Genomic DNA, 17677 nt, shown 5'->3' with positions numbered 1-17677 from the left:
TTGAGAAACTTCATGGGTCCCCCAGTCTTTATGTTTTAAGCAAATGAACTATATATACTAAGCAGAATATGGAATCTAGTCTAAAATCCGACTATAGATTTGGCAGAATTCTGTCCAATATGCCTAATTGATCCCTAAAACAATGATGTTATTTTCTCTTCCCTTTGAAATTTTCTAGACTCTCTGCAGCACAAGCAATAAGTGTCTTAAGCCAAAGATTTTCTGTGCTTACATCTTGGACACATCTCATAACTTCTGATGCCACTGCCAAAAGTTATCAGATGTCTTCTGCTGTCCCCTGCATTAATACTTTTTCTTGTTTCTGTTCTGATGGTGACTTTTTACTATAAATCAGCTGTTAACTAACACTTTAGACTTCAGTTTTCCTTCAAATGTCTAAGTGTACAGCTTAAAATACAAAAAAGCACCAAGTTTCTCCCTTCTCTATGCCAACTAATGAGATGGCAGAGACAAACGAACATAGAAATCACCTATGTCTGAAATTAAACCTTCCTAGAGAAACGTTGCTCTTCCCAGATCCTTCTTCTCTTTGTAGTTGAATGAAAACACTACATTAGGCAAAAAAAAAAAAAAAAAAAAAAAAAAAAAAAAAAGGCTTCTGAAACAAGTATTTACACAATTTTAATTCTAACTAAATATGTGAAAGGAAAATGGATGGCAAAGGATAAAGATGGGTCTTTAAAATCCCTCTAAATCTTGCTATGCTATTAAACTGGTGGCAAATGGTGTGATACAGAATAAAAGTGAATCAAATTAATTACAACCAAATGTATAAGATTTTATAGGAAGATATTTTAGAAATGCTAATTATTTTTACATCAAGTTCATTAAATCTTTCCAATTCATATACTTTTGCTTATAACTGATATATAACCTACTATGTCTGAACTATATAAATCTCTTTGCTGTGATATTTTGTTTTGTTATTCATTCATACATCTTAATTTGTATACACCATAATGAGTGTGATAAAATATTTAAAAACAATAAAAATGCATTTCCCAAGGGCTTTCCAGTTTCCCTCTTCCCCCAGTTTTAACATAATCTGCAATAATCAGATTTCATATAAAACATCTAATAGAATCACATAACTTTATTTTTAAAAGGTAGCTGAAAGGAAAAGTAAAATAAACAGTAAAACCAAGGGTTATTTTTCTAAAATGCTTTTATTTACTTTTAATTCCAAACTCTCACAAAATATAAACACTGGTCCCCTACATAATTGCAAAGGATTAGAATTAAGATATAGGCAGTAGTATTTCTTTAAAAAATAAATTGTTATTTATTCTGAATAATGACAGTTAAGCATTGATGAAGTAAAGCAAATTCCTAGACATTACTCCCTAATAATTACGCTGGGCAGTGGGGGAAAACATGCCAATTTCTTTCAGAAATACATCAAAATATTTGAGTATTCAGTTGGGTCAGCTATTTTGGTAGTCTTTCAAAGCAACTTACATTAATTATGATCAAAACAATTATTTCTAAACAAACATCCAACTTCTTAAACATATCATGAAGGGAGAAAACACTAAAACATAAAGAAGAGGACATGGGAACCTACCTCATGTACAAGAGCAAGTGAAGTCTGCTTGAAACTTCGCCCTCTACTGGCCATCAGTCTATTCAATGGTTTTCCATCTTTACTCTGATACATGGAAACATCGTAGCAAAATAACATACCACCTTTAAAAAAAAGTTATAAAGACTTTTTTGTTTTTTTTAGACACAGTCTCGCTCTGTTGTCTAGGCTGGAGTGCATTGGTGCAATCTCAGCTCACTGCAACCTCCACCTCCTGGGTTCTGCCTCAGCCTCTTGAGTAGCTAGGACTACAAGCGCGTGGCACCATGTCCGGCTAATTTTTGTTAAGTTCAGTGGAGACGGGGTTTCACCATATTGGCCAGGCTGATCTCTAACTCCTGACCTCATGATCCGCCTGCCTCGTCCTCCCAAAGTGCTGGGATTACAGGCGTGAGCCACCGCGCCCAGCTTATAAAGACATTTGTTATGGAAAAACTTTACTAATTAGATTCTCAGAAACTGATAATCAATCTGGATAGAGATATTTATAAATAAAAGCTAATTTGTTAAGCAAATTATGATTTCTGACCATTTATGTATAAGGAATTAAAAAACACAAGAGATTTAAAAAAGCTAATATTTAAAATATTATTGGGACAGGTGCGGTGGCTCACACATGTAATTCCAGCACTTTGGGAGGCCAAGGCAGGCAGATAGATCACTTGAGGTCAGGAGTTTGAGACCAGCCTGGTCAACGTGGTGAAACCCCATCTCTACTAAAAATGCAAAAATTAGCCAAGCATGGTGGCGAACACCTGAAATTCCAGCTACTCAGGAGGCTGAAGCAGGAGAATCACTCGAACTAGGAGGTGGAGGTTGCAGTGAACTGAGATTGTGTCACTGTACTCCAGCCTGGGCAACCAAGAGAAACTCTGTCTCAAAAATATTAACGGAATATAATATAATATAATATTATTACTTATTGACTCATAGCTTTTTAGTTAAGATCACATATGAAATATTTACAATTTACTTATGAATAAATAAGCATAAGTATAAATAAATGAACAAATTTCCAATTCTTGACTTAGTTTGTGAACTGTTAGTTCTAGAGAGTCTATTAAGTTTTTCCAAAATTTCAACTAAGGATAAATACTTGCACATATTAATCTTCATGAACACATGATAACATGGGTCCCTTTAGTTTATACTCACAAATGGACAAGTTTTCCCTCATTCCTGTATTCACATATACTTACTTTCCCTCTCCCTGCCCTTTCCACAATGGTCAACTAAGCTCTCAGCCGAACCTCCAGCTTATTTACATTTTTTATTACACTGAGTTTCATTATCTTTATTATTTCTTCCCTTATCCTTTAAGTTTGATTTGCTGTTCTTTTCCAAGCTTCTTGAGATGGAAGTTCAAATAATGACTATTTTCCTTTCTTTTATAAAATATACATTGAAAGTGTAAATTTCCCTAGAGGGGAAACAGTGTTTAGAAATACTATTTTAGCTACAACCTACACGTTGTTATATGGCTTATCTTCATTATCATTCACTTCAAACTACCTTCTAATTTCCATTTTGATTCTTTTCTCTGATCCATCCATTACTTATAAGTATACTGTTCAATTTTCCACCTACTGAAGATATGGTAATCATTTTTGTTATTTATTTTTAGCTTAATCCCATTGTCATCAGAGGACAGACTCTAAGTGACTTCAATATATTGAAATTTATTGAAGTTTGTGGTCCAGTGTATGGTCATTTTGGTAAATTTTCCATGTATAGGTAAAAAATATATAAATTCCATCACTGTAAGGTACAATGTTCTACATGCCAATACAGTAGTCTGTTCATGTATTGTTCAAATATTTTGTAATTTTATTGATTTTCTTGTCTCCTTGCTCTGCCAGTTACTAAAAAAGATATTTTAAAGTTTCCATTATTATTGTGGGTTTGTCTATTTCCTCTTTTAGTTCTACTCATTTTTGTCATATATTTTGAAAGTATGTTATTTCATGTAGGCCAATTAGAATTGATATTTTCCAAACAGAGTGACTTCTTTTTCTCCATGAAATATTCCCTTCATTTCCAGCTTCTTCCTTTGTCCTGTGTCTAATACAGTATATGAAAAAACTACAGAAGCACTAAATGATATCATTGTTAATCAAAGAGTAGTTTTCCTCTCCCCTCTGTTAGGCAGACTGGGTGAAGGACCAATTACTTCAACCTAATCAGGAATTGATCTGGGTTAGGATTGATAATAATTTTTGTAATTTGAGTCCAGCTCTGGTTCACTCCTTTGCCAGGGTGTATCTCCCCACAACACCCCCCCCCACCCCCAATAATTGGCAGTTTAATGAGTCTTTGACTCCTCAATCTGAAACAATTATGGGAGATTTAGGTCTGCCCTCAGAAATTTTCAGCTTAGCTCTTTAGCTTTCCATCCCATAAAGTTTCAAAATGTTGCAAATAACTTAAGAGAGAAATTGCCCATGTGCTCAAGGTCACTCTAGTTCTGAATTGCATCACTCTGGCGCCACATGATTGCCAAGAATGTCTGTTGGTTTCTCCACCTCCTCACCAGCCTCTCACTAAAGTTGAGCCTGAATGCTCAGATTCCAGCTGTGGCCAGAATCAGTAAGTTCACCCAGGTGAGAGCAGTTGCAGATCTTCAGTATCAATTCACCACTCTCTCTAGGGCTTTTACCTCTTGCACGCTGTTTTTTCAAGACCATTCTCCTAGCTCGTCTTTGTTTCCTAAGTATCAGAAGACTAAAAGGGATTTCACTTTGCCTTTCAGAACCTTTCAGCCTAGCTCTTTAGCTCTTGGTGCAAATTCCAAATTCAGCAAATGTCCTACGAGAAAAATCTCTAATTTGTTGCCCTAGTCTCAGGCAATCACTAAAAGCTCCTCTGGTTTATCTTTCTTCCAACAGGTCATGCCTGCGGGCTGAGTGGGTATCCCCCAAGGTGGGGAAAAAACAGTTCTAAAATGTTCTGCTGACTCTGAAACTTTAATTCATCTATTTGCCTTTGCTTCTACAGTTCTGTGATGTCTCTTAAAATGCAATTATTTTTGTAATTTATCCAGATGTTAGTAGCAGCAGCAACACCCTGCCATGGCCTATTACATCCTACTTGGAAGTGGAAGCTAAATCATTACATAAAAAACCTATATTTTTGATACTATGTACTATCCTTACCTGCAAGGCCAGGTTTCAGTCCTGGTTGTTTGTTTGTTTCATACATTTTCAATATAAAATTGGGGATTCCTGCTACAGTCTTTCCTTGGTCTGAGCGGGCACCTCCTTTTAATGCAGAGTGGTATATCCCACGAGGCATATTCACCATTTCTTGCTTCACAAGTGATGTAAAGAATTCCTCCAAAGCTAAAAGAGGATAACAGGAGACCAAAAGTAGAATAAACGCAATCAGCTAGGAGAGAAACATTCGTTCTTAATTCATATAGAAACAACTAAGCTACATTTCTGGCCAAACCTTACCTGGTAAAAAGAGAACTCTTGATCCCCATCCCTTTCTTAGTCTTCCTCCAAATTAAAACATGGCACCAAGTTGCTCAAGCTTAATTCTTCTCTTTCCCTCACTTCTTACATGTAATCCATTAGCAAGTCCTTCTGATTCCACCTTCAAAATCTATCCCAAATCCATCAATTGCTCTCCATTTTTCACTGCTATTTATCTACTTACTATCTTTTCTCCTCCTCATACAAACTAATGTCAAAACTAGTTTACTGAATTCTTTTCATCTTGACCACCCTCTATAAACCTTCCTCTGCCCAGACGCCAGAATTTTGTCATTCCTGTCCCTAACACCTGCCAGTTGCTTTTCACTGTGCATAAAATAAAATCACAACTTCTGACCAAGATCAAGACCTTTTATGATCTAGCCCTGACTCCCCTCAGAGTCCTGACTCCCCTCGGAGTTAATTTCTAATACCCTACCTCCCTGCTACGTTGAATTACACTTCCATATGGCCTCTTTCCATTCCTCAAAAACACAAAGTTGATATTTAAGTCAGTGCCACTGCATTTGCTATCCCTTCCACCTGGAATGTATCAGTCCCACATTTTCATGAGAATGGCTCCTTCTTATCATTTAAGTGTTTTCAAAAAAACCTCTTTCCTGACTATCTATTCTTAGCAATATTAGCACAATTATTTTAAAATGAGATATTTCTTTGCCTGTGTTCCTTCTAATTAAGCCCATGATCTTTATTGTTTGACATTTTACTTACCGTATAATAACACAGAAATGTGATACCAGAAGACAACAGGATGCACAAACAAAATATTTGATAAGACTATAAGTTTACATTCAAATGTGATTTTCCTAAGGACCACTAGAGGTTGCCCAATACAGAGACAAACAAAAAAAATTAAAGCTCAACAAATCATATGGAATGGAAAATGGAAAAAAACAAACAACAACAACAACAACAAAACACTGCATGTAGCTCTTATAGAAACAAAAAGCAAGGGTCCGCCTAACTGGAATGTCATTCTGAAAAGAGCTATCTAAAAGCCTCCTTTAAATGACTGTGATTGAATTACAGGCGGCAAGAGCTCACTGGAGCATTTATTATATACCCAGTTCTGACAGGACCCTCCTAGATGTAATCAAGATTCTCCATTCAAAGTTCAAAAACACCAGTATGCAATGTTTTCCACTTACTCCTTCTTATCTATCCTCTATCCTTCTCAACCCTGCTCTGTGCGCTGGAAAAACAGTCTTTAAAGAAAGGCATTAGCAGGCTCCTATGTCCTCTGGCTTCTGGTTGGTTTCAACCACTGGAGTCACTGGCAGGACATCAAGGGGTGAAAACAGTAAAGTCAGGAGATGTATTCCCCAGACACAGGACTTCCTGCAGGATTGCTACAGGTTGCCCGCATTCCTCTTAAAGTCTTGGCTCCCCTTAGGCACCCCTATTTATAATACAGATACTCTCTCTTCTTCTTCCTCTCCTTATCTCTGTAGGCCAGAGACATTAAGCAGTGTGACATTTCTTGTGAGTTTCCCTTAACCTTGACAACATAACTGTAAATAGGTTCTTTATTAAACTCTCTTCAATTACTCAACCTGAATGTACTCCCCACACCTTCTTGTCATAAATGATCAATATACCATTTATACAAAAAAGATGAGTAATATCCAATTGTAGGCCATGTACCCCAATTTCTGCATACACATACGCAGGGACTGCTTCAAAGTGGATATAATTATAGACTTTCCAGAATGCAGCTATGAATCATCTGTTTGTGAGCGTAGAGGCACTATGATGAAAGAAAGTAAGTTCATCCTTTCTCAGAAGGGATCCTATTCTGGCAAAAGGTGAAACACGCCAAGGGGCAAGTATATATCTGCACATAGACTAACCCAGCAATGGAATTTTTCTGCTTACCAAGCTCTATAGCGAACTACAGATGTTTAACTAACACCAGTCCAGGGATTAATATAAATGAGGATAAGATGCCAGGAGGCTAAGTGTAGCTGATGTACAGAGCTTCGTCTTCCCCTAAATACTAAGTTAGCAACTAGAATTTTTCCCATTGCCTTTGAGCTTTCCCCAATCTCTTTCTTACCAATGACCAGATGGGAATTTAAAAAGAAGCTGAAAATTCATAGGATACAAAGTGTCAGATATCAATTCTCAAAACAACCCAAATGTCCTTAACAGCTGAATGGATCAACAAACTGTGTTACATTCACACAATGAAATGCCAGTCAGCAATAAAAAAGAAAAAACAATTGATACAGGTAACTATTTGGAATAAATATAAAAAACTAGTGCTAATAATAATCCCAAAAGACACAATTCCACACACCATAATCCCAAAGGCTGAAATTCTGGAAGATCAAAATTCCTTAAGTCTAAACTTCCTAACATCTAAAATCCCCAAAATCACAATCCCAAAAGGTTAAAATCCCAAATGCTGAAATCCTAAAAGCCTAATCCTGGGGTAGGAATTAGTGCATTTTCAGTTGTACACAGGATAGTTGCATCATGTTAGGCAGAACTATTACCTTGTTACTATCTTTATTTGGAAGTTAAGGAGATGCATATGGGTGCCAGTTGACGAGGGGTGAACTTGTGAACTTAAGTGTCAACTTGGCTGGCTTAAGGAATACCTAGAAACCTGGTAAAGCATTATCTGGGGTTGGGGAATATAATGGTATTTCCAGAGGAGACTAGTATGTGAGTCTGAGTAGTATACGGCGGAAATCTGCCCTTGATGTTGATGGGCATGATCCAATTGTACAGAGACCCAGAGAGAACAAATACAGAAGGTGAACTGCTCTCTCTATGAGAGCTGAGATAGCGTTCTGCTGCTGCTTTTGGACATCAGAACTCCAGGCTCACCAGCCTATAAGCTACAGGACTTACACCAGCAGCTCCCTGGGTCCTGAGGCTTTTGGCCTCAGATTGAGAGTTACACCACCCACTTCCCAGGTTCTGAGGCCTTCGGACTTGAATGGAGCCACACTACCAGCATCCCAATCTCCAGCTTGCAGACAGTCTCTCACACAACTTAGCCACCACAATCATGTAAGCCAATTATCCTAATCAATCCCCTCTCATATATCTATATACATATCCTATTGATTCTGTCTTTCAGAAGAAATGTGACTAAAATAGATTTGGTATTGGAGAAGCAAAATACCATTCCTTCTTACTATATTCCTTACAACAGAGTGGAAGAGATATGCGAAATTGTTCTCTCACAAAAAGGTTGCAATAAGTTATGTGTACAAGGCTACTTAATGGTGAAAGAAGTTCAAGAGCTAATTATTACTGATGCTGCAAAAGCAGAAAATTGCTTATTTCCAATGGCTGAGCAATAACCAGACTTTCAAATGGAGAACATATACTCACCAAATTTGTAGACCACAACTACTCTCCAAATACAAGTGCAGTTCACATTTTGAAGATCACAGAAGTGAAAACACAGGCAAAAAACACAAGAAATCTCCCCTGCCAAATTATTCAATCATATACAACTTCCGCCCCTTCACACATAGTGCCAATTTGCTATGCTATGTATTTCATCTTTGCATCTATTCCAATACTGGAAATACAAATTACATAAAGACTTCTAAAGAGTTCTAATTGGTTTTATGCATTTTTTTTTTTTTTACAAATCTGACTCCACAAAAGCGCATTATCACAACACTGACTTTGTGTGTACGTATCGTGTACGTATGTAAAAATGTTGAAACTTCCTCAATAAGTAGAGGTGTCATTTTTGTATATCTGCATTTGTGAAACATAAAATATCTTGAGATCTCAATTCTTTGAATGACTGCATATGCAGTGGTGACCCGCTGAGGTTTTTGTTTGTTTGTTTTTCGTTTTTTTGAGATGGAGTCTCTCTCTGTTGCCCACACTGGAGTGCAGTGGTGAGATCTCGGCTCACTGCAACCTCCACCCCAGGTTCAAGTGATTCTCCTGTCTCAGCCTCCTGAGTAAATGGAATTACAGGTGACTGCCACCATGCCCAGCTAATTTTTGCATTTCTATTAGAGGCAGGGTTTCACCATGTTGGCCAGGCTGGTCTCGAGCTCGAGATTTTTGACTGATTTTGTCAAAAGACTTCAGTTGTGCATCAGAGTATTTCAGATGACTGCAGTTACAAAGCTGGGAGCTACAACCACCAATCATAGTGATAAGCATTTATTTGTTCTGAGGGCTATTTATTTATGGATACAGTTCATCTGCTCCTAATTGTTATATTGTGGCTGTTGTTAGTATATCTGTTTATGATTGCAAAAATATGTACATTACTTTGCCTATTTTATTGTGCAAAGTGATCTATGAAGTGCTCTATTGTGTTTTTATGTTTCTCAAGTAAATTGCATTTTAAAATGTAAATATACATCTTTTAAAACACTTTTCATTATTTTTTCTAGAATTATATTTTTGAGATTTCAGAATTGTGATTTTGAGGATTTTAGACTTTAGGTATTTTAATCTTTCAGGATTTCGACAATTACAATTATGGTGTTTGGGATTTGATCTTCTAGGGTGATGGCCCAAACCCCTCAAATAAATAGCTAATCCCTTAAGTTTACACATATTTGGGGAAAAAAACCTACAAAATTCAAATTGGTCTATAGTTTAAGTTAGTAATATTGTGCCAATGTCAGTTTTCTGGTTTTAATATCATACTATGGTTATGTGAAATGTTATCAAGTAGAGCACCAGGGCAAAAAAGGTACACAGAACTCTCTAAACTGCTTTTGTAACTTCTTGCAAGTGTAAAATTATTTCAAAACTTTTTAAAATAATATCAATAACATCTCTATTTAAATAATGCAAATTCCTAGATTCACTTTACAGCTGTTTTTGTGTTCATTTGAAAGGAATTAAAAGGAGAAAGGGGCAGGATTCACTTAAATTCAGCACAATCCACTTTTCTGTCTGTAGCATTTGGTGACTAATATATATTATTCATCCTGTGCATTTTAGGGTATATATTCCTAAGGCTGGTGCCTTTTTCCTGGTTCTTTTTCTAGTTCTCTAGTAATCAAAGGAACACTTTTTATAGTTCTCTAATAATCAACGAAGAAATGTCCATGGGGACAGTTTGCCAACATAGCATCTAGATCACCCACCTCACTCAAATTACTAAATTTTCTCAAACAAATGCAGTTGTTGATCTCAACTCTTCCACTTCTTTCTCAAGCGAAGGTACTAGGAACTACCAAGTACAAACAATGTAGAAGCGCCAGGTAATAGCCACCATAGCACTGTACATTCTGTACTGAGAGGACAAACAGCAGCACCCCTTGGCAACAAATATCCCCCCACTTCTCCTTCTGACACCACACACTGTGATGAGGGATACATATATGAGTGAAAAAATACCATTTAAAAAACCCCAAAGGACTTTTGACTCTAGGTTATTTCAGGTTAAAGAAAGAACTTTGGATAACTGAAGGCTTTTTCCTTCCTTGGACTCATGTTAACTTTAGGGAGGTCTTAGACTCTGAAAAGCTAAGAGGTAGGAAGTGGGGAAGAACAGAAGAGAGGAAGAGTGAACAAGTCTTTGAGGATTCTTTCTAGATACCAGGAGAAGAGAAAAGATGAACTCTTTGTCTAACTTGGCCATTCAGTTTTCTCTAATAAAAGGAGGCAGGGAATTGTAAAAGAAGCTTTGTCTAGAAATAAATAGTATATATTTGGCTGAATTTCCCAGGAATTTCCATGAGGCATGAAACCAGGGGGAAAAAACTTCCACCATTACAGGCTAGTATGATTATGACTGAGAAGATAAAATGGCATTTTTTGCTTTCATTGATCTTCATTTCCAGAAATTAAATTTTTACATCCATGAACATTCAAAGTAGAATTGTAACAAAACTAAGCAAGATGTTGTCTAATATAGAAAAGCTACTTAATCACAATAAATCACTTGGGGAATTTTTAAATAACTTTTTAATGATCAGAAAATAATATTCAAAATAAAATAACGTAAATTCCTAATCACAGTCCACAATCAAACATATTTTTCAAATGGCATCGTCTACCATTTCTTGGGTATGGCATAGAGTAACAGGGGCAGGTGAAAACTTCTAAACACAATATACATATAGAATAATTACCACATATAAGCATTAGAATGCTTTATTTTGTGTGTGTGTGTGCGTGTATGTGTGTGAGACAGAGTCTCGCTCTGTCACCCAGGCTGGAATGCAGTGGCATGATCCCAGCTGCCTGCAACCTCCACCTCCCAGGTTCAATTGATTCTTGTGCCTCAGCTACCCAAGTAGCTGGAACTGCAGCATGCACCACCACACCACGCTAATTTTGTGTTTAAGTCCTGACCTCAAGCAAACTGCCTGCCTCAGCCTCCCAAAGTGTTGGGATTACAGGTGTAGCCGTCACACCCAGCCTACTTTTTAAAAGCTAAAGGCCCTATAAGTTTTACATCAGAACTGAATGACCATACGATTTGATCCATCTTTGAAAAGCATTAATTTATAGCTCTCAAATAAATCAGTAACATCTTTGGCATAACTCTATAGAAAGAATAAATGTATAATAATGAACTACTCAGTAAATCTCTGAATAGTCTAATGATCTTTTCACTCGGCTTATATAATGAAGTATTATTTAAATCAATGACCTAGAGTACCAGTGCAAATTCATCTTGTGGAATACATTTAGCCTTTCAAATGAATTTTAATTATCAGTGAACGCAGTTGTTTACACTAGTTTTCTTGTACAATGCTACTCAGATCTAACGTTTTTTCATATGATTTAAACACCATACTACCTCAAGCTGTTTCGATAGAACAGATGGGTGCATTTAACATTCTGGTTAAAAAATATGCACATAAGGTTAAACTATAGTATGCACCTATCACAAAAGAATATAATCAGACAAATCCAATCACTAAAAAATGCTAGCTTCTCTACTACCAAATAGGAGTCACCTGGTAAAACCAAAGAGGGGGTGAGTGACAACAGTTTGAGATAGCAAGAGCCAGGAACTGAAAGATCCACATCCTCATCATCTTCATCGTCATCCAACTCTTCAGGAATGGGAATTTCTGGTCTTATCTGAAATGATAAGTGAAAAAATCATAGAGAGGATAATAATAAAACATTATGCAAAATCTTTTCTGTATCCTTTTTGTGACAAGATTTTAAAATTTTGTTAGACTCCATCACTCTATAACATAAAAGACCATTGAAATTAATTTTTTAAATCTACTCATTTTTCAGATTAACTAAATGGTCATGACTCTAGTCATCTTATTAGACACAATCTCAGATCCGTATAAAAAGCTAATGTTAACACAGTAAATCACTGTAAGTCACCATAAGCAATAATTACTATAGAAAACTAATAAAATCCTATACCATCCAAAAATAAAACGCAAACACTGATATACTCAATATATTTAACTTCTATAGCTCATAGTTAAATATTTGCCTTGTCTGAACACCTTTTTAAAAATTTGTGATTCTAGTAATACTTCTATGACAGAGCTTAAAATCTTCCAGTAGAATATATAGTAGAGCTCAGGGAACAACAGAATGCTTTAGTTGACTTTTTTTTTTTTTAAAGACTTGGCAGTTTGTTGCTATGGAATACAAAAACACTGAAATCTGTAATTGGTAGCTGTACATTATTGTGTCTAATTTGCATTTTGAAGATTTTGTGGTTGCTCTTTGATTAGCTAGGTTTGTTTGAACCAAAAATGAAAAATGTAAAAAGATTTCCACATTGTTTTCATAAGATGTAACTGTTAAGCAATTAATTAAATTTTTAATACCTTCAATGGCACTCTATCATAATGCCCACATGGAGATAATTAAGCATTAGGGGAGGAAATCAAAATATATAAAAGTGGTTTCTATAACCATAAAGTGCCAGAATTCAGTCATTACCATTAGCCTGTCTCCCAGATTTATTTTTAGAAATAATTAACAACGCCTGCAGACTGCCTTCTTCATAGGTCCCCAAAGCACTGTTCCATTTAGGAACTGTACTGACTCAGGATTCTTGCAGGGGGGTAAAAGAAACAGAAAAGAAATGCTTCTCTTAAGTATAATAATCTCAACTCCAAAGAAGCCTTTCAACCATAACTAGTGTTCTCTTCACTAGTGAAGGAGAAGTGAAAGCAACCTGACTACCCAAGCACTGTCCAAGACAGGATTTATTTCAGACTCAATATTAAGTATCTAATTCTCAGAGGGCTGAATCAGCCGTACTTACAAAGATAACTATCAAGTATACTCTAGATAGGGTATAAAAGCGTCTGTCAAAATCACTGTGTATCAGAGAAACTCTGGCATGTTCACAAACCTTTTAATTCTGACCAGTAGGGTTTTTCAAGTGTCTGGTCTGTGTGAATACTCAGTCTTCCAGGTTTACTCTCATCAAGAGTTGTCTTAAAGATTCTAACCAATCCTAGTGGCCTAAAAAGTCCTAAGAAAGAAGTTGGTTCTGAGTCCTTCTGCCTTGCTTCCTGACATTTTACACATCATAATAACTTGGGAAAACAGAAAAACAGAGTTACTATATGGCCTAGGAGTTTCACTCCTAGGTATATAACCAAGAGAAATGAAAATACATGATCACGCAAAAGCTTGCATACAAATATTCATAGAAGTATTATTTATAATAGCCCCAAAACGGATGCAGCCCAAACGTTCATCAATTGATGGAATATATAAACAAAATATAGTATAAATCAATACCATGAAATACTATCCAGCCATAAAAAGGAATAAAGTACAAATACATGCTACACATGAAAGAATCTTGAAAGCACTATGCTAAGTGAAGAAAGCCCGTCACAAAAGACCACATCTTGTGTACTTCCATTTATAGGAAAGGTTCAGAATAAGCAAACTTACAGAGGCAGAAAGCGGATTAGTGGTTGCTTACGTCTGGGAGAGGGAATGGAGTAATGGAGACTGACTGCCAATAGAGTTTCTTTTAGGGGGGAAAATGTTCTAAAATTAGATTGTGGTTACTCTGTGATTAGTTGCACAATTGTTTCAATATAGTAAAACCACTAAATTGTATACTTTAAATGGGTAAGTTGTACAGCATGTGAATCATATGTCAAGGAAGGAAGGAAGGAACGAAGGAGGGAGGGAGGGAGGGAGAGAAGGAAGGAAGGAAGGAAGGAAGGAAGGAAGGAAGGAAGGAAGGAAGGAAGGAAGGAAGGAAGGAAGGAAGGAAGGAAGGAAGGAAGGAAAGGGAAGTAGCTAAGGAGGGAGAGAGGGAGGGAGGAAGGTATGTAGGCATACAAAGGAAGAGGAGGGGGAGGGGAAGAAGAGGGGAGTAGAAGGAAAAGAGCAAGCTGGGTGGAGAGTCGGGGCACAGTCATTGACACCACCAGAGGAACCTTAAAGTGCTGTGCAAACTATGTCAAATGACCAAATGCTTCCAGAATTATTTAGTATAAAAGGGATATGATCATTTCTGTACAACTTTTATGCTATCCTCCTATCCTGTCCTTCTGCACAGTCAACCTAATTACTTAATACGAGTCACTGCACTTGGGTCATCAATATTTTTAAGGGCCACTAAAGAAACAGTTATTAGACTGGGAATAAAGCAAACTGACCAACCCATCAATCTTAAATTGTCTAATTTCATATTCACATAACTGTGTGCTATATTATATTCTATGCAGTGAATAGCATATGTCTGCATCTTAAATGTGCATACATTTTAGTAAAGAAATTACACATGTATTATAATTTAATAATAGATTATATACTATATGTATTTATAATGGTTTGATCACTCCTTCAATTTTGTTTCCTAATAGGTGAGCTGATTCTCCTGGACAAATTAGCACTTATTATTACATTTTGGTTCCATTAAATTTCCTTTCTCCTCTGATCATTTTTTTTTTTAATTTTTTATTTCCATAGATTATTTGGGAACACGTGGTGTTTGGTTACATGAGTAAGTTCTTTACTCCTCTGATCACTTCTTAAAAGAATTATTTGTTCTACCTTCCCTAGGCTAATACCAGTCTTTCCCCCTGGTTGCATGCAACAATTTAATAAGGTCAATGCAAGTAAAACTATAGAGAATCAAGAGAACTCAGTTGAAAGAATTCCTGTTAAAGTTATAAAATTTTGGCAATAATATATTAGCTGCTAAAACACTCAGAAAAACAAAAAACTGCATATGTATCTATTAGGTTGGCACAAAAGTAAAAAACTGCAATTACTTTTGTGCCAACCTACTAAAACACACATACACACCACCAACAAAAATGACCTACCTCTTATAACTAAGCTTTGTTGAAAAAACTTAAATGGAAAGTTTAAAATGATAATTTACTTTTTTTTTTTTTGAGACAGAGTCTCATTCTGTTATCTGGGCTGGAGTGCAGTGGCATGATCTCAGCTCACTGCAACATCCATCTCCAGAGTTCAAGCAATTCTCCTGCCTCAGCCTCCTAAGTAGCTGGGATTACAGGCCCCCCACCACCACCCCGGGCTAGTTTTTGTATTTTTAGTAGAGACGGGGTTTCACCTTGTCAGCCAGGCTGGTCTCAAACTCCTGACCTCTAGTGATCTGCCTGCCTCAGCCTCCCAAAGTGCTGGGATTACAGGTGTAAGCCACCACACCCGGCTGATAATTTACTTTTAAAACCTGCTTGAAATTGAATATAGATACTCCTTGATTCATGATGGGGGTTGTGTCCCAATAAACCCATCGTAGGTTGAAAATATTGGAAGACAAAAACGCGTTTAACACACTTAACCTGCCAAACATTATAGCTTAGCCTAGCATACCTTAAGTGTGCTCAGAACACTTACATTAGCCTACAGATGGGCAGAACCATCTGGTAACACAGAACACTACAGAATATCAGTTGTTTACCCTTGTGATTCAATGCGATTGGGAGCTGCGATCTGATGCTGCGTCCCAGCATCACAAGAGAGTGGTTTACCACATATCACTAGCCTGAGAAAAGATCAAAATTCAAAATTCGAAGTACCATTTCTACCTAATATGTATCACTTTTGCACCATCATAAAGTTGAAAAATCGTAAGTCCAATCATCATAATTAGGGACCATCTATACTGGAAAGTGTATCCCACAAAATGCCTCACTGTGGGTTCTGAGCCGGACAATCTTTCAACCAACTTTCTGTGTCTGTAACCTATGGAAATCCAAGAGTTTGTGCATAAACAGAGAATTTTATTTGGAACACGTCAAGTATCTGCATAAATTATTCAGTTAAAAAGAGAAACAGCTTCTGATGAATGCAGTGACATTCACTTTAAATCAAAGCCAAACGGGTTACACCATATTTATACCAACCCTGAATGCATAATCAGTTCTTTTATATTATTTCTAAAATTAACCCTAGAAATCAAGAAAACAAGTTTAATTTTTAAATAGGTGAATGTTTTTTAATGAAACCAGGTCAGAGAGGAAAGTCAGTATCTTCTACCTAAATGTTTATCCATTACTGATTCTTTTAACAAGGAAACTTCTCTATAGTTTTTTTTGTTTGTTTTTTCTTTTGTGCTAAAGAAGCCAGGGAAAGTGTAACCAGCTTTTATAAAAACAGAAAAAATAAAAGCTAAAAGGGAAAAATCATTCTTATCTATTTTTCAACATTACAATCAACATGTCCTCAAAGAAGTCCCCTGACATTTTTGAACCAATTTTACATCTGTGTGCTTTAAGTGATTAACAATGATCCTGTTACAAACCAACAAAATACATGCATTCAGTCAATATCCTCAGCTCTTAAGGTAGGACTTAGCACTTCGTACATACCAAATAAATTATTATTAAACCAATGCAAGTATTACATGTCCATCACCTCTAATCCCACAGAAATTCTTAATAACAAATGACAAGGAAGATGAGTTCATCAACATGGTATTCAAATTCTTAACTCATATTATTGTATCTCATTCAGCTCTACCATCTATCCAGTGCCATTTTCCACCTTACCTTAGATGTACTGTTTCATTCAACCCTAAATCTTTGTTCTGATATCTGCCACTCCTCTCTTTTTGTTCTATCAGTCTGTTAACTTTCAACAAGTTATACAACATAAATTGATGTTCAGCAATCAACGTAAAGTATTTCTTAAGTAAATTTAAAGAAAATCAGTACTTTAAAAAGTAGCTGAATTATAATTCACAAAGTAGCCACATTTGTAAGGATACTATATATATATATAACTATATATAAATATATATATATTTTTTAGTTCTATTTGAAATTCACGATGGGCTCAAAAGTTTGTCACAAGTTTCCATAGGTAAGAGAGAATATGGACACATTTTCACTGGAAAAATAGGTAACCTTAAGTCTTGTGTGTAAACCAATTGCCCTTAGTGTAGAGTAATGTCTGTCAACAAAGAATCTTAGTTTCTACATTACAGAAGTCCCACTTGATAGGAACTTCCAAAACATTTGAAAATACATTTTTATAGAAAAATGAGCTGCAGTTTCACATCACTGTTTTATAGTGTCACATCTGCAAAACTAAGGTGAAGCACTGACCAGGCTGTATCCTTAGCCTTTGGGGACTTGTTTGGGATATGAATACATTGAACACTTTCTAGACTTTTAGTCTTTAGGTGTTCGAACAGCCA

The 17677-nt window shown here is 36.2% G+C and overlaps 1 protein-coding gene across 5 annotated transcripts in view; it reads right to left on the bottom strand.

Moving 5' to 3' along the window:
- Nucleotides 1-17677, bottom strand: part of FOCAD (focadhesin) — a 322164-nt gene that overhangs the window by 105901 nt on the left and 198586 nt on the right. For all 5 annotated transcript variants that reach the window (XM_073021655.1, XM_073021653.1, XM_073021657.1 and 2 more), the window contains 3 exons: nt 12009-12135; nt 4756-4941; nt 1586-1707 (listed from right to left, as the gene is read on the bottom strand). In XM_073021655.1, the coding sequence (XP_072877756.1) occupies nt 1586-1707; nt 4756-4941; nt 12009-12135 (435 nt within the window). The remainder of the gene's footprint in view (nt 1-1585; nt 1708-4755; nt 4942-12008; nt 12136-17677) is intronic.

The sequence above is a fragment of the Chlorocebus sabaeus genome, chromosome 12, assembly GCF_047675955.1.
Source record: "Chlorocebus sabaeus isolate Y175 chromosome 12, mChlSab1.0.hap1, whole genome shotgun sequence".
Lineage (NCBI taxonomy): Eukaryota > Metazoa > Chordata > Mammalia > Primates > Cercopithecidae > Chlorocebus > Chlorocebus sabaeus.
Note: the sequence above shows the minus strand (reverse complement) of the source record. Positions and strands in the feature narration are given on the sequence as shown.